This window comes from Cajanus cajan, chromosome 3 (genome assembly GCF_000230855.2).
Source record: "Cajanus cajan strain Asha chromosome 3, NIPB_CcT2T_4, whole genome shotgun sequence".
NCBI classification, from domain to species: domain Eukaryota; kingdom Viridiplantae; phylum Streptophyta; class Magnoliopsida; order Fabales; family Fabaceae; genus Cajanus; species Cajanus cajan.
In genome coordinates this window covers 5,322,054-5,340,648 of record NC_138519.1, presented here as the reverse complement: position 1 = coordinate 5,340,648, position 18,595 = coordinate 5,322,054, and the positions used below count along the sequence as shown (strand labels likewise).

At 28.6% G+C, this 18,595-nt stretch overlaps 2 protein-coding genes and 1 long non-coding RNA gene across 4 annotated transcripts; 1 reads left to right on the top strand and 2 right to left on the bottom strand.

Annotated features, from left to right (window-relative positions):
- Positions 1-1,595: 1,595 nt before the first annotated feature.
- LOC145956497 (uncharacterized) lies at positions 1,596-3,451 on the bottom strand. Its single transcript, XR_014432759.1, has 2 exons — positions 2,708-3,451; positions 1,596-1,863 (listed from the first exon to the last, which is right to left on the bottom strand). It is a non-coding gene; the product is annotated as an uncharacterized LOC145956497 (long non-coding RNA).
- A 2,004-nt stretch (positions 3,452-5,455) lies between these two features.
- LOC109808564 (glyoxylate/hydroxypyruvate reductase HPR3) lies at positions 5,456-8,704 on the top strand. Of its 2 annotated transcripts, none has more exons than XM_020372003.3 (3): positions 5,456-5,607; positions 6,575-7,081; positions 8,031-8,704. In XM_020372003.3, exons 1-3 carry the CDS (start codon positions 5,527-5,529, stop codon positions 8,553-8,555), a joined length of 1,113 nt encoding a protein of 370 aa, XP_020227592.1. In that variant the 5' UTR covers positions 5,456-5,526; the 3' UTR covers positions 8,556-8,704. The 2 variants fall into 2 exon arrangements, with proteins under 2 accessions (XP_020227592.1, XP_020228341.1); XM_020372752.3 differs by having other exon boundaries at positions 5,466-5,607; positions 6,565-7,081.
- A 6,474-nt stretch (positions 8,705-15,178) lies between these two features.
- Positions 15,179-17,911, bottom strand: LOC109796072 (gibberellin 20 oxidase 1-D). Its single transcript, XM_020355727.3, has 3 exons — positions 17,159-17,911; positions 16,300-16,621; positions 15,179-15,816 (listed from the first exon to the last, which is right to left on the bottom strand). Exons 1-3 carry the CDS (start codon positions 17,689-17,691, stop codon positions 15,553-15,555), a joined length of 1,119 nt encoding a protein of 372 aa, XP_020211316.1. The 5' UTR covers positions 17,692-17,911; the 3' UTR covers positions 15,179-15,552.
- Positions 17,912-18,595: the final 684 nt, after the last annotated feature.

The following is an 18,595-nucleotide window of genomic DNA, read 5'->3' as shown; positions in this document are numbered from 1 at the left end:
ACAAGATAAAAATTTCTGAATTTTTTACTGAAATTATTTTCTTTTTTTTAAATTATCCAAAAAAAGCACGTGTTACGATGCACAGACTTAACTGTTATTTACGTTCGGAATGGGCCGTTCTGATTTCGAAACGGGCCGTTTCAGATGAAACAATAACACATGAATAATGGATCAGAACGGGCCGTTCCAGATGAAAAAAAACACATGACAAATGGATCAAAACGACCCTCGAAATCAGAACGGCCCGTTCCAGATTCAAAAATAACACATGACTAGTTAAACCAGAACGGGCCGTTCTGAATTCGGAACGGGCCGTTCTAACTACATATTTGTCATAAGAATTTTTTTAAGCAAAATAATATTTTTTTTTCATTCTACTAAATTACATTTAAAATTTAAGTATAATTTTTCAATTGATAATGTTTTTCTATTAGAATTAGAGGCTTACATTAATTATATGCGTAAATTTCTAATTCTAATTAGAAAATAACACCAAACAAAATTTTCTATTATAAATATAATTTTCTCTCATTTAAATCATTGCAAAAATTTGTTAGTTTTAATTTTATATCTCAACATTTTCCTCTTAAAAAAATGATGTTACCAAATATTTTTAAATTTGATTTACATTAGTTTAATTGCTTTTAAGTTGCATAGACTTTCGTGACTTTGTTGTCAATGCCACAAACATTAGGCATTGATTAAATGTCACCTAGTGTGAGGAGAGATACTCATTTTCTGTTTGGATTTGCATTGGGTGCTAATGTATGTGGCGTTAAACATAACTTAGACAAAGGCCCTCTGCCTATTAGGGTCGGGTTTTGTCATACCAGACACGAGAGAATAGGAGACTCTTTGCCTCAATGACATTAGGTGCGGGTAATTTGGTGCTAAGCGTGAGTGAGATATGAAGCCTCTTCCTCAATGACATCAAGCATCCTATGAATGAAGCCCAAAACTAGGCCTAACAAGCTTAAAACCCAAAAAGTCTTATATTGAGGCCCATAATACAAGACCAAACAATATAAACTCCTATACTACCAAATATATGAGAAAGGTGGTCATCCATGTAAAATCCAAGTAAAGAGAACCCTAGGCCCACCAAACCCATTGGACTCACTAAGCTCAGAAGCAATCAAAAGCCCAAAGGGCCATGAAATCCAAAACTAGGCCCAATAAGCTTAAAACCCAAAAAGTCTTATACTAAGGCCCATAATACAAGACCAAACAATATAAACTCCTATACTACCAAATATATGAGAAAGACAGTCATCCATGTAAAGCCTAAGTAAAGATAACCTTAGGCCCACCAAACCCATTGGGCTCACTAAGCTCATAAGCAATCAAAAGTCCAAAGGCCCATGAAGCCCAAAACTAGGCCCATGAAGCTTAAAACCCAAAAAGTCTTATATTAAGGCCCATAATATAAGACCAAACAATATAAACTCCTATACTACCAAATATATGAGAAAGACGATCATCCATGTAAATGTAACGCCTAATTCTAATACCCAAATTATACAATATAAAATTATAATATTTTCGCAATTATATCATTAACAATATCTATATATTTATTTAATAAAAACAAAAGTAAAGAAAAGAATATCTTGTGAATTTAATACATAACATATCGTTCTAAAATATTTAGAATAACGTATTATTTTACACATTATTCATTTTCCTTACTCTTTTAATACAATATATATATTCATAACGGAAAGAAAATTACAATTAAAATAATATGATTGACAAGTAAAGTTATAACAGATCCATCAAATAGCCTCCGTATTCCAATTTCCTTCCACGTAGGACAGCAGTAATAATAACAGCAAAATGATCTGGAATCTCAAATTGATCCATCTATTTATAATATATTTAATTAAAAAAAACAAAGAAAAGAAAGGAGTAAGAACAATATCCAATAAATACAATAATTCAAACGAATAAACATAATTATTTATAAATAAAATTTTAACATATATATATAAATATATTTATACAGATTAAATATTAGATTTTCTTGATACAATAAAATTTGAATTATACTTGTAGTGACTAGTCAGGATAAATGAGCATCATTATAACACCAACCAAAAGATATTCCACCTCCATTTCTTACTCATTTAAATCCCCAAGGTTAAACCTCCAGCTACAAATAATTCAAACTTTATCGTCTATGGCCATAGAGTATTAATTATCTTTAAAATGAGTAAAAGACATTTTAACAAATTATATTAATCATAAAAAAATTACTCAAAATAGATTTAAGAATAATCATAGAATAAGTAATAGTAATTAAAGGTTAAACAAATATATGAGGTTAGAAACACCCCACTAAATAATAACGTAAATAAATAAACATAATAATTAAAAGTTAAGGAGTTAGATGAGGTTAGTAACACCTCACTGAATAAATAAATAAATAAAGTAATTAAAAGTTAAGGAGTTAGATGAGGTTAGTAACACCTCACTGAATAAATAAATAAATAAAGTAATTAAAAGTTAAGGAGTTAGATGAAGTTAGTAACACCTCACTGAATAAATATAACAATAATGAGGTTAGGGGCACCCCACTAAATAAATATAAGCAAATAGATGAGGTTAGAGATACCCCACTAAATAAATATAATCAAGTAAATGACATAAATAAATATACATAATAGTATATAAAATTTTAAAAAGATAAGGTTCTCCTCCCCCTTACCTAGATAAGTAGGAGTTGAAACTAGTGCAATATCTCTCTAAAAACTTGGGCAGAATCTCTTCCTCTTTCTCCTTAAACAAGGCACTAGAGCAGAACCTCCTTTTCTTTCTCCTTCTCTCTCTCTTACTTTCTCTCTCTATTTCTCCAGAATTTCCTTCTCTCTAGAATTCTGAATTTTCAAAACCTTAGGCTCCTATTTATAGAAATTTTGAAGTTACTATGCACTATGCACTATTCATTAAAATAATATTATAAGTTACTATGCACTATTCATTATTATAATATTATAAATTACTATTCATTAAAAAATAATATAATAATTTGAAACAAACGTAAGTGCTTACGTTCTTGTTTTTGGAAATTACTATTTATTAAAATAATAATATATTTACTATTCATAAATACGTAAATATGTATATGTGAATAGTAAAATACGTATATATAAATAGTAAAATACGTATAAAAAAAATATGATAAATTTTCTAATAATCTCAATAAATATTTAAAATCAAAATAACCTGTTTTATTTAATAAAATTTGGGATATTACAGTAAAGCCCAAGTAAAGAGAACCCTAGGCCCACCAAACCCATTGGGCTCACTAAGCTCAGAAGCAAACAAAGCCCAAAGGCCCATGAAGCCCAAAACTAGGCCCAATAAGCTTAAAACCCAAAAGTCTTATACTAAGGCCCATAATACAAGACCAAACAATATAAACTCCTATACTACCAAATATATGAGAAAGGTGGTCATCCATATAAAGCCCAAGTAAAGATCCCACTCGTCATGTGTTTTTTTTTCATCTAGAACGGGCCGTTCTGATCCATTATTCATGTGTTATTGTTTCATCTAGAACGGTCGCTCTGAAATCAGAACGGCCCGTTTCGAACGTGAATAGCAGTTGCGTTTGTGCATCGTAACATGTGCTTTTTTGAGTAATTTAAAAAAAATCAGTAAAAAATTCAGAAATTTTTATCCTGTGTGATAGGATGTATAATATATTATTAGATTAGATACATCTTATGGTTCAAATTCATGGTGTACCATGCACCACTTGTAAAAGTGGTCTATCAGAGATGCCATCCGGATTCACGTTATTCATTTGTTCCCACTAACTCTTTTGGTGTTTACTTATATATATATATATATATATATATATATATATATATGTGTGTGTGTGTACACGTATGTATTCCTACTAAAAACTAATGTCTTCATTTTTTTTATTTTTTATTTTGTATAAAAAGTCAAAATTAATTTATTAATTTAAGTATTTATTTTATATAATATTAAAATTAAATCAGTAAAAAGATTTTAGAGTTGATCCAAGAGTAAGGTTATTGAAGTTCAAATTTTAGGCTTATTAACTAAAAGTTATTTGCTAATAGGTTTGATAAAGAAAAAAAAAACTACATAATTATAACTTTATAACATATATAAAGATAATAACCTGGTTTAATGTAGATATTTTTTTTAGATAATTTTATTTTTAAAATTTTAAATAATAAAAAAATATTTAAAATTAGATATTTTTATAAAAATAAGATTTAAATATAAGATTTTAAAGTTTGAAGATCAAATATAATACTAATTGATATGATGAATATTACTAGTTTTTAAACATTTTTATTAAATAAAATATAAAGGTAGAAAATATTTCAATGCTATTAGTATTGATAAAAGGGCTCCACATATAACTATTTTATTTCAAGTATAAAAGTTTTTCTCAAATTTTGTTTTAGATCATTGTTGAACTAGTCTTGAAAAAGATGATGATTAACTCAAGTTCATATTATACTATTTTTAAAAGTAAAAAAAGTTTAAAATTTTGATATGAGAAATAAATTATTAAATGATTATTTAATAACTTACGTAAAAAGAGAAATTTTTTAAAGCATTAAAAATGAAAAATCATTCAATATTTCAAAATATGAAATCCCATATAAAATAATTGTGAGACATATTTAGATTTTAATTTTTTTTATTAAATTATATATTTAATGTTATAAATTTGTATATAAATAGTGTTCTCATTAGCTAAATTTTTTAAATATGTTACTGCACCTAAAATTTCTAAATTCGTTGCTGCATAATTTATGTCTTTGAAACTTAAACAAGTAAAACAGATAGACATGCATATAGTCTAACACTCAAAACTGAACCCTCTTATTTTACCTAACTTGAACAGCTATTACAGCAAAATCCTCCGGTTATGAAACTCACTTTTTATTTAATATCTAGTTTTGATTACAGCAAAATACTGGTTTTTATTTAATGAAAGAGTGGTCCTTTTTTGAATGTGGAGTACTCCCTCCGTTTTTTTCATAGTCGTTTAAGGTTTTGCACGGGACTTAAGGAAATCATTGATATTTTAGTTTTCAAAAATATTTATTACTTACTTTCCTATTTTATCCTCTATTTTTTTTTTTGCATGTTTTAGACTGTTGAACTACTCTATTAAATAGTTGTCCCTTTTTTTTGTTTTTTATAGTATTTTGTTGAAAATATATTGCTTTTATAAATGCACATTAACTTTATATGAGTAATTAGAGAAAAATTAGGTAGACATTAAAAATAAATACACACATTGTTCAAGAAACATGTATTAATTATTAAGGGTAAAAATGGAAGAAAAAAATTAATAACTCATTAATTTTAGTAATATGACAATGAAAAAAAAAATAACAAACTTTGACAAAACGACTATGAAAAAAAACGGAGGAGTATCATTTTATTTTTATAAGCGTGAGTTTCATAAAAAGGACCACTTTTTCATTAAATAAAAATTAAATTAATGTCTCTCTCTTCACATTGTTGGGAATGGGAAAATGTGGTGCTAAAGTCAAATTCAACAGCTCTCTGTCTCTCACTACCTTTCGCCAGATACGCTCCACTATTCAGGTAAGCTATAATTTCTGTTTGATTTCGATATAACTTTTGTGTTAACAGTCGTCAACATTTATTTCATTTAAGAAAATTCCTGTGTTTGAACTGTTTGAGAAAATGCCCAGCTGGCAGCTCGGGACTTTTGCATTATTTGGATATACTTTTTCAGCTCTCATACATATTTCCTCAAAAGGGTTTTAAACTTTATTTCAGTAACCTTTACATGGATTGTGGATGGGTATTGCATAGTTTGTTGAATTTGGAAAACAGAAAATGAAAAACAAGTGTTATGAGCAAATGGGGCTTCATGAATTGACCCGAAAGTCCTTAATGACCAAAATCAAGGCCACTTCTATTATGTTATTAAATTCTACGAGTATTTCTTTGTGATTACTGCAATATGCTGCCTTTATATCTTAATTAGAGATAGAATTCCATGGCTAAAACCGCGCTGCACTAGAGAACTTCATTGGTGCAGATGGGATATCTTCATATGATCGAGTTTCCTGTCAGCATATAGAATTCAAAGGTTCTTAATAACATATTGCTAAGTTAAGCACCATGAGTCTGAACTTATATAATTTAATGCTGAAAGAATCTCGGCGTGGAAAATGCACATTAACAAAGTGCTTAAGAAAGAAACATTTTACCTAAGTTCTAATAAAGTTATTTAAGGCACCAAAGAGAATTGAAGAAATTAGGAAGTAAGGGGGAGCATGAAAAAAGTAACATAAAAAGAAAAACTGCCTCATAACCCTGCATTTATAAAGATATCAAGCTCTTTTCGTTTACCCGTGTTTGTTAGTTTTGTAAACACTGCTATCATTAACTACTTCATTAGTATAACAACCCTCATAATGTGTTTTATTTTGTAAACAAAAAAGTGAAGCTAAGCTTTTACAAGGTAAAAGTTAGTTTGTTTTGTTTTGGCTTTTAGAATAAAATTGACAGGAAGAATAAATATTTTGATAGTGTTTGACAGTACCACTTTCCACAAGCTCAATCATCAAAAGCAATGGCAGACAAGCACACTGACAATGATACTAAGGAGCTTCAACCACTCCTTGTGTTTGGTCCTCCATTATTGTTCCCAAATTTTGAGGCTCAAAATCTTCACAACTACCATTTTCTCAAAGCTTTCTCCTCAAAACTTCCTCTCCACCAATTCCTCGCCAAGCATAATGTTGAGCCTTCATCCATTCAAGCCATACTCTGCAACCCTTTCCAGAAGGTCTCTGCAGAGGTCATCCGGCTCCTCCCATCACTCAGCATCATTGTGACCACCAGTGCTGGAACTGACCACATAGACTTGGCTGAGTGCAGCCACCGTGGTATTCAGGTTGTCTCTGCTGCAGTAGATCACGCTGAGGATGTTGCTGACATGACTGTGGGGTTGTTGATTGATATCATGTGGAAAATTTCTGCCGCTGATCGATTTGTTAGGAAATGGGGTCATTCTATGCCCTTGAATCTTTCTTTTGGATCCAAGGTACTCCACACTCGTTTGCTTTATGTGCATGTTTTTTTTCATATATGGTGTATCTATATTGTGCAAATGTTCGTGATCTATTTCTATTTGGATGAAGATTTTTATAAGAGAAGTGTCATACACTTTGTTAACACACTTATTACTAGTTAAAATTTATTGGAAGCTATAAAATCATGAGTAGATCATAAAATAGGTAATGTGACTTGCATAATTTTGTGATTCCCACTAAATTTCGGTCAATAATAAAAAATATATTATTAGCATTTTTCTTTCAATAATTTCAACCCAAATGGTGTGTGTTGAGGGGAAGGGGTATTGTTTTGTTGATAGAGAACAATCAATATATAATTCTAAACAATCAATATGATAGTAGGAGCAATGCTATATATGTCGGAAATTCTACGTCGACTAGAGATAAGGTCATAATAATGTATATAAGTGAGGAGATTTTCACCTTACAAACCGATTTTGTAAGGTTAAATTAGACTTAAATCTACTTTTTTAACATGATATCAGAACATATCAGAATCTATATTTTAGTAATTATTGATTGTTGTTGAGTTTATTTTGCCTATATTAACATGAAAATGGTGTGTTGAAGATCTTGTATCAACTAAAAATAAGATTATAATAATGTTATATAATTGAATATAAATCCTCACTTTATAAATCAATTTTATATAGACGAATTAGGCTAAAATCCACTTTATTAAAAATATCCTTCTACTAATACTCTTACAAATCTTCCTACTTCTATATAAAAGAAATATTAAATAAAAAAGAAATTGCATTTAATGCTTACATACAAAGGAAGCAATATGATTAATAGGAATAAGTTGTAGGAGGATTTAGAATTGTTCATGACAGTAGTAACCATTAGAATTGACAATTATAACATGAAAATTCTCTGAAGCATGAACAATAACTAGCACTCAGATTTGTGTTTCAGCTAGAAGGCAAGCGAGTAGGGATTGTTGGATTGGGAAAAATTGGTGGAGAAGTTGCTAAAAGGCTTGAGGTCTTTGGTTGCACAATTATGTACAATTCAAGGAACCAGAAGCCCTTTGTGTCCTACCCTTTTTATTCTAATGTTGTTGAGCTTGCTGCTAATAGTGACATCTTTGTGGTTTCTTGCTCATTAAATGAGAAAACAAGGCACATAGTGAACAGGGAAGTGATGTTGGCGTTGGGGAAAGATGGGATTATTGTAAACATTGGACGTGGAGCTCTAATTGATGAGAAGGAATTGGTGCGGTGTTTGATGGAAGGGGAGATAGGTGGTGCTGGCTTGGATGTGTTTGAGAACGAACCTAATGTTCCCAAAGAGCTCCTTCAATTGGATAATGTTGTCCTCTCCCCACATGCTGCTTCAATGACTTCAAATGCTTTAGATATTATGCGTGAACGTGTGTCAGAGTGTCTAGAAGCATTCTTTTCTAGTAAACTAGTGAGAACTCCAGTCTTGGATGACTAAATTCACGCCAAGGGACATGTTTATCATCCTCTTTTCTTTCTCTCTCTCTGTTTGTTTGAGTGGTGTGATGGACATCCTCTTTTCTTTGTTTGAATGTTTGACTGCTGGAAACTTTTGTATTTCTATAAGTTAAATATTCTTTTATGCTATTGATATTGCTAAAGACTATTTGGTAATATTAGTATTTTAATTAATTATACTGTATTTATATTGTATTGCTTTGAGTTGGTAAAATTACTGGCACATGCACACCAACAAGAAGTTAAAACTTGCACGTATGAAATAAATAAGTCAGAAAATAACCTGAAAGTAACAGGTTGATAACAATGTGATGCAACCAAGACAGAATGAAAATCATGTAAAATATCATTTATTTCATATCACTACACCAGTGAACATTGTAGGGAGTAACAATGAGTGCACAAGACACATCTATTAACTAGTGGCTAAAATATAACTTTGTTCCTTATTATTATTATTTTTTTTAATTTCAGCTTCGTTAAATTTAAAATATAACAAATATTAATGGTTAGTTATTAGTGGTTAATGGAAGAATTTCAACTCATACCTTTCTTATCACTCCAATCATATATCCCCTCACCCAAATCACTCGGATCACCTTTTCACTTCCTAATATCTTTCAATTCTAATTATTTATGTATGGTTATATTTTCTAGGTTCCTTTCATTATAATCCTTTTCACATGATACATCCTTATAGGGGCATATTAAGTGAGAAGAGTGTTTGTATTTAGGGTTGAACAAAAATAATTGGCCTGCCTGAATTGAAACCAAGAAAACCAAAGTTCAATTTAGTTGGAACAAATCACAAACAGTGAAATGGATTGATACAATTGAATGTGGGTTAAATTTTTGTCCACTTAACTAATTCTGGCCCAACCGATTGTTGTACCCATTACCTTTTTATTTTTTTATTTTTTATTTTTTATTTTTTATAATTATTTTGTACAAAGTAGACTACGCATGGCCCTGCTGCACAACATGCACCTTCCTACTAAAATTCACAAACTCTAATATTCTATTATTTCATACGGGCTTAAATATATTTTTATTCGTGTAACATACCGTAACTTTTTTATTTTAGTTTTTATAAAATAATTTTTTAAAATGTAAAATTTCACTTCTTATTTTTTTTATTTTTTATTTTTATTTTTTTATTTTAGTCTTTCTACTATATATATATATATATATGTTGTCTTTGTAATATTTTGATAATTTATTTTTAATTCCTACTAATATTTGCTTTCAGAGAAACTAACTCATAGTGAAAAAATATTATAAAGACTAAAATAAACAAATTATATATTATAAGAATTAAAATAAAATAATAAGGACGAAAATTAAAAATTTATTTTTATCAGATATTTTAGTAATTTTTCTTACTTCAAAACAAAGAAATGCTTTATGGTAATTAATGAGCTTCTATAACAATTATGAACAATCAAAAAAATTTATTACATAAAAAAAGGTAACTATGTGATCCACTCTAATTGAATAACTAGTAGGATACAAAATTGAAATTACTACACATCTGAATGTTTAAAAACATTGAGTTTTAGAAACTTACATGGTAAAACAATCATTTAAGAAGTCAACAAGTTGAGAATGTTAAAAAGGTAAATAATCCAAATAATTAATTGGTTAGAAGTTTTATTTACCCACATCACAACTATTCATACCTTTTTAAGAGAGGAGATTTACTCTTTATTGTAACTCATGAGTTATTTGCTAGAACTATTAGATCAAAAGAAAATAAATGAACCAAATTATTTTAAAAGTAAAATTTAAAGTGTTATATTGTAACTCATGATTTACTTGCATCAATTAGGGGATAGATATGATGTGTCAAATTTACTTTATATTTGAACATGTATAAGAAGAAATGATATTATAATACAAATATCTCTTAAAAGAAGGAAGAGTAACTTATTTTCAAGATGTTAAATTTAAAGGTTTTAATTATATATTTTAACATAAAAAAGAAAAACTATAATATTTATATATCTATTAAGAGAGGGGTGCAATTTTGTGTAAAATAAATATTGTAAATATATTAAATGTTAAAATAAACTATGTAGTATAAAATGTCTAAAATAATAAAAGAAAATAAAAACTATTATCTATCATTATCAATATATATCTTATGCAATAAAATGACGAAAATAATTAAATCTCACTTTATGTAAAAAAAAATAATAATAAAACCCTACTTTGTGAGTAAATAGTGAAACATAAAACAATTTTAAAGTCTTCCCTTATCTTAAAAATCTGCATAAAGTTTACATAAAATAAATATGCATAATAAAAAATTGCATAAAAAATTAGATAAACAATATATATAAAAAAATAAAAATTGCATAAATCAAAATCTGTATAAAAGCCTGAATAAATAAATAAAACTGCATAAAATCTCTTAACACATACATAGTCTAAAGGAAAAGTATGTAGAGTGTAGTAATTTAATGTTATTGGATATCTATGATATAGATAATATCATATCCGTCTTTAGGAATGTTTACAAAACTATTTTAAACTAAATTCTTTTAAATAATTAAACTAAAATAAACTAAACTATTTTTTAATAGTTTAAACCAAACTACTTTTATAGTGCAGTTTATAAAACTAAACTATTAAAAAATTAATAGTGCAGTTCACAATTCCTATTATCCGTATATACTCATTAACAATATTATTTTCTACCTGTGACGAATATTATCCGGGCGAATATATATATTTTTTCATCCCTATTTGAAAGTTTTGTGAACCATTAAATGTGGCTAATAATGAAAGAAATTCATCAGCATGCAAAAAGTCATAAATTCTAATTTTATTGGTGACATATTGTACTAAAAATAATAAAAAAAAAATTGCAAGTAATCTACCCCATCGTTCCGAAATCAAAATACTGTATATCAACGATCACCATTAAAAATCATATCCTTCTTGTGCTCCCATTAGATTCAGTCACTGCAAAACATGAGTTTCCTCTAAAGTAAGTTCGAGAAAAACAATTTAAAATAATCTGCAGATGAATTTCACTGCAACCGATTCTACCACTCTGAATTAAGGACAAGATCAAACATTAGCTTCTAGTTGATCCATATAATTAAAGACCATAGCGTAATGTATCGGGTCCAAATTAAACAATAAGATGTAAATCCATAACGATTTTATTTATATATCTCTAAAATAAAACGTGAAATGAGTCAACCCAACGTGCACTATCTTTTGGGGAACAATGATATATATATATATCCTTTAAATAATTTTGAGCTTATCTCTAATCATTTATATTTTCCCCTTCTTATTGTTAGACATGGATGGCTCGTCGTTTCTGCTGTGCTTTTGTTTAAGCCTCGAGTTAAACAAACCTATGTCATTCTTTATATATTCAGGGATCACAGCCCCAACAGCATTAAATTAATTAAGATTAATTTAAAGAATACAATTAAGACAGTAATCCAATATTTATTTTTGATGCGACAGTATAATTCAATAAAATTAGAGTTCCATCAAGTGGAATGGTGATCAATAGGATAATCCTTATATGAAAGGTCACACGAATATTATTCTTAAATAATTCCATTTTTATACAAATTAAATAACAGTATATTTCCTTTCCTAAGTTTTGGAATATTGGCACTATATGAAAACTCGATGAAATATTCACGTAATAGTTAAACACTTTGCGTTTAAACGTTATAAATTTATCAAGAAATTTCATATTTGATCATATTGTATGTAGAAACCGTATAGACCAACAACTATATCACGAGTTAGATTAATCTTTATCTTAATAAACTAAAGATATCTATGATAGAAAAAAAAGAAAAAAGTATTGGCACTTTAAGATTATATTATTACCAATTATGGAACACAGAGGATTTTGTCTTTATTGATGAACAAAGTCGATCGATCTTGCATTGCTAAAAACAAAAGTTTGCTAAGATGAAGCAGTTACTCGGCCATGCAGTCATTATTAAAGTGACATAAGAAAGCAATTGAGTCCAAACCCAGTCGGTGAGTTTTGAAGTTATTGTGTGCGACGATTCTAACATAATGTATTCTTCTTACTCAGTGGTCCTTATCGTCTGGGAAATACACCATTACTTAATTACATATATCCAACCATGTTACAATATTTTGAAATCGTGTTGATTTTCATTGGGGAACTTGGCGGTTCTCAAAGGAGAAAAATCCACTATGAAAGACTATCGTGTTTCAGTTGAGTGTGACCGATATGGATGAAAATCAAAATCTCAAGCAATTACTTTGAGATTTTTGGTAAAATCAAATCTGGAAAATCTACTCAAAAATACTTTAAAATTAAATTCAAAAGATTTGATTAATGAATTAAATGAGTTAAAAGTTAAACTTTGATAAATAGATTAACCAAATTTGATATTTGGTTCATGTTGAATTCAAATCATGCTTGAATTGAGTTGAATTTAAGTAAAGAAAAATGTTTATATATTGAATTTGAGTCGAGTTTTGAACTAAACTAAATGCTATTAAGTATATTTGAAGTAAAATCGATTTAATTCGATTCATTCTTGACCCTAATCGGAACAAGCATACCCAAGTTAATCCCAACGTATAGTAATTGAGAAACGTTGTGTTATTATTATCCTTTTGTTCTTTCGTGTAAAATATTAATATTTCTTTACAAAATAGATCCACGATTATACTAGGAAAAAAAATGACATTTTACTACTAGATTTTACACCAGTTGTTTAGTAGTATTTTTTAAAATTTTAAGAATTATATATATATATATATATATATATATATATATATATATGTATATATATAGAAGAAGAGGGATACACTTACTCCAAAAATAATTGTATTTAGATTTATTTCACTCAATAACTCATATACATTAAAATGTTTTAATGTATAAATTAAGTTTACAAAATTTTAAAAATTATTTAATACTTTATTTATTTAATTCAAATTGATAGATAATCATAAAAATATTTTATACATTGATTTGAATTATGTGATATCATATTTAAGACATGTATATCAAATTTCACGTGACTTGAACTTTTTTGAATATATGATATTATATTCAAAATTATATATATTGAAATTCATACAATTTCAAATTTTCATAGTAGTTCATCATATTACTTTATTTTAACATGTAATATAATATTTAAAATATGTGTAAACATCTATTTTTAGATAATATATATAGAAAAGTTCAAATTATATAAAATTTGATATACATGTCTTGAATATGATATCACATAATTTAACAATTGTATCAGTTAAATTCGCATTATATATACAAAAAATAATTAAAAAGTGTAACAATTAATTACGTAAAATTAATTTAATCACAATACATGGATATGTGCATCATAATATATATATATATATATATATATATATATATATGTGTGTGTGTGTGTGTATATGTGTGTGTAACTATAAATAAAATAACTATATAGCTATATATAATTATATGTACAGTAATTCAACATTGTAAAATATAAATCCTAAGATATTGGTCAAACAAGTATAACAAAACTACCAACAAAAGTAGCACCAAGCTATATGCCAACACCATAGCTCTTAATGCTCCAAAAGCCTTCAATCTAACTTTGTCCTACTCTTATATAAAAATATGATTATCACAGTTAAATCACAAGAAAACATCCAAGGATAAGCTAGTATATAAAAAAATACAACATAATATAAATATAGAAGTAAAAACATCTATATTAATCACCAACATGTAAACCATACAACAAAGCAACTTATAGTATACAACATATCAACACAACATTAAAAGTGTAAGTGCATGGTTTCATGATTTATTAATGAGTGGTTCAGGTAACGTTTGGTTGGTGGACGGGTCACAACAGAACACTCTATTTTCTGTTTGTTATCTTTGGTTCTGTTTCTACTCTTGCTAGTGAAACTAAAATAATCGCGTTTGAGTCTTCTACTTTATTTTGTTTTACTTCTCTTAAAACTCATCAAACGTAGAATCTTCTATGCTATTTGAAATTATGTAGAATAAATATAATATGATGTTAATTAGTTTTCTTTCCGTGGAGTTAAGACTTTATGTTATATATACATATTGCTTAGAGTACCTTCATCTTTTAATCCTCCAAAAAAAAAAAAATAGCATACACAGACGAACATGTTCGTGACTGGTGTTATAGCTTTGTTTAGCAAAAACTATACTTTTGAAAGGAAATTGGATTGATATTTAATTGTTTGAAACCTTGAATTCAAACAAATTAAAATCAATTTATTAAGTCCTCAAAAGAAGTTGACAGCTACGTCAATATATCACTGGATAAATTGCTTGCATGCCAGCATTATAAGTCGTCAATTTTTTCTTATTTTTTTTATGTTTTTTTTTATTATGATATTGACAAGATTCAGAATCTTAATTCTATTAAAATTATTCTTTTTAATTTTATCAAATCTAAGATTTGAAGTTAATATTTTGAAATTTAAAAATTAATTATAATACCAATTAGATCAATAATAAGTATTGGTTATTACTGTAAATAGTTGAACATATTAAATTAATTAATATTTTTTGAGAATTGGAATAAATAATTCTTACAAATCTGATGACACAACAAACATGCAAGGCAATTTATTACTAATTAAAGGTTGTACATACATGCATAACACAGTTACAAGAAAGTTAAAGACAACTAATAATGCATTAGTAGTGACAACATCGAATAACTTCACTACACAAATCAACTCTTTATTCCTACGAATATGGCCTCAGCTTCTTCCATTTGCTCAAATACGATTCTCCCAACACTAAGTAGCCCTTTTTTTTTTTTTTTTTTTGATGTTTCCGTTATCTTTTTCGACCCACCGAAAGCAACCCTCTTTCACTTTATATGATGTCATCTTCCTCACTCAAACAGGTAGAAGTTAAAGCTCGGTTTATAGTTCTTTTGGCCATGGAACAGGTGTGCGGGCAACCCTGTTCAGTTGTTTTTCTCTTCTAGCCACCTCGAGAAAGCAACAAGAGTGTCTGTGTCTGCCCTGTAATGTTTCTGTGTGAACTCAAGAAGACTTGGCCAAGTGAAATCTGGGTATGTTCTTGGATTCTCGATGGTGATTAATTCCTTTGGAGGGGTAACCACTTTGTCTTTATTTGGACATAAGAAGAAAGCTAGTGATTTTCTCACAATCTTGTTGTTCACAACTGCTCTATGCAAGCAACTCTTGAAAATCCCATTTGATAGAGCCTGAAAGATAAACCACAGCACATTATTATCATATTTAAATTCAGATAAAACTTGTATACATTTCTATCAGTATTTTTAATGATATTTTTTTATCAACATTAAAGTTTTACATCAGTACACTATTTTTTTTTTTTTTAGTATTCTCTAATAAGAATTAGAGTTTCATATTTATAAGTTAGGAGTACACCTATAATACAAGCTTTTATTATGCAGATTACTAAGATGAAATCATTAAAAACATTATAAATCTAAGTTTTGTCCTTTCAACTTTTTAGCTTCAAGGCTGAAGAACAAGTGCATGATATTACCCAGTAATTAACCTTAAGTAGCCAACTTAGTAATTGATGTATGTCATTGTTGTAATTATTTTCACTATTTGAAGGACATTAATTATATGGACCTACAATACATATCAATTATTAATTGAGTGTCAATTATCATCCAAAAAGCAACTTGTCAACCTTGTAATTATATGATCCATACCATAAATGTGTCGCCAATGTTGACAACGAAAGCATCTTCTTTAGGAGCGACAGAGTACCATCTTCCATCGACAAAGACTTGGAGGCCCTCGACTTGATCTTGGTGGAGAACGGTTAGGGATGTAGGGTCACAATGAGGTCCAGTTCCTAAAGCTAGCTCTGGTTTCTGGCATGGTGGGTAGTAATTCAACCTCATAACCGACTCATTTCCTTCATAGAACTCTCTGAAACATTCCCTTCCAACTCCTAGGCTCATCCCCAGAAGCTCCATGATCTCAAGTGAGAGATTGCTCATGGTTTCACAGTATTCTTGGAACACTCTCCTGTAGCAATGGAAACATAAAGCACTTGTTATTTAAAAACAAAAGAAGATGAAGACAAAAAAGAAGCCTGTATGGAGAACATTTATCTACTTCTGTGAATCTATCTATATATATATGCACGCGCATGCATGTGTAGAACATCAGAAAGAGAAGAGAAAAAGAATACAAAGAACAAAAGGAAAAGCATTAGATATGTGTTGCAGCTATGTAAAAAGAGTTTCAACAAAAATGATTTTACTTATGTGTGTAAAATACTTTTCGTAAGATATCTCAGTGGTTTAGCTTTTATAGGAGTTCATATGATTTATTTAAAAAAGAAAAGAAAAACTTGTTTGTGTAAAATAGTGTGTGAACAATTATGAGAAGTTATACCTTTAAAATGAACTTTATGATCTTTTAGAGGCTAGAAATTAAGTATGAAAATGTTTCATACAAATTTAGAAAGACTTCTAAAAATTTTGGTACCAAAAAATATTCTTTATTTTTATTAGATAAGTATTCAAAAACATGTTTTACACTGCATTCTATATATCTTACCCAAATTGCCTGTAGTCTTCCCCCATGACATTTACAAAATAGTCCTCCACAGTTTTTTTGGATTTATCATCAGAATAATGGAAAGAAAGTGTTTCCTTCCAAGGAAGTTTGGAGGAGAATCTTCCTATGAAGCTATTAGCATAACCACAATGTTCTCCAAGTTTTCTCTGAACCTTCTGCTTATCTGGCAGTTGCATGGAGAAGAATTCTTCTATGAGCTTATGAGCCTGAGCCAGGAGCTTGGTATCCACACCATGGTTGACAACAAGGAAGAAGCCGTGCTTCTTGCATGCCTCATTCACTTGTGCACAAACAGTAGATACAACTTGTGGATCTCCTGAGAGAAAACCCTTCATGTCAATGGGTGGCATGTGGAGTACTGGTGCTCCTAGGCATGGCTTCTCATGATCAGGCCATATGAACTGAGAGGGTATGTTGGATTGGTTTAGCATCAAGGGTCCATCAAAGTTTGGTCTGTCATTTTCTATGGTGTTTTGAGGTGCAACTAGCATTGATGGATGAGGGAGTAGCATGATGTTTAAGTTTGAAGTGAACAAAACAACTAGAGTGAGTGTGTTTGATGGAGAGAGAAGCAAGATCAAAAGAGAAGAGTGAATGAATAATGGATGGGAAAGACAAGGGAAGAGGTCAAATATATAGGTGGTGAGATAGAGTATTGATAAAGGCCAAGAGGATTCATTGGGGAAGTCGGGGAAAAGATATGAGAGAATCTTGTTAGATTGTTTTGCTAGGATTGCTATCTATCTCTATCGATCTTCTTTGAAATGTGTCTATTATATATATGGAGATCACACTTGCCACTATTCACAATATTACAACTTTTCTTTTCTTTCTTTACAAGATATTACAATAAATTGTTTGCATAAGCATATATTCTTCTTAAAAAGGAAAAGAAAAAAAATAACCCTCGACAATTAAAGGGTTTTAGTATTGTTATTGAGAAATTTTCTCTTTCATTTTTTGTTTGGCTAAATTTATTTAACTTTGACTTTAAATGAAAAAATTCTTTAAATACCATAAAAACTCTCAATAACAAAAAAAAAAATACTATGTATATATAAAAAATCATATAACTATATACAACTTATAATGATATAATATATGTCACTGAAAGTTATTTTTACTCAAATAATAGATACAATATATATTGTTATATTGTTAAAAAAGTGTGAGATATAAACAATAATTATATATAAAATATGTTATTAAATCATATTTAAAATCGACACTAAAATTATGTGTAATTATATATTAAATAGATATATGTTTATGTATATTATATCTATAGTGACACTTTTTATATGTCATATTATTTAGTATTTATTATTTTTCTTGTTAAATTATTTTTTTTTATCACATTATTCAATTTTATTTTTATTTTTACCCTTTTCCCTCTCTTTTTATATCTTTATCCGG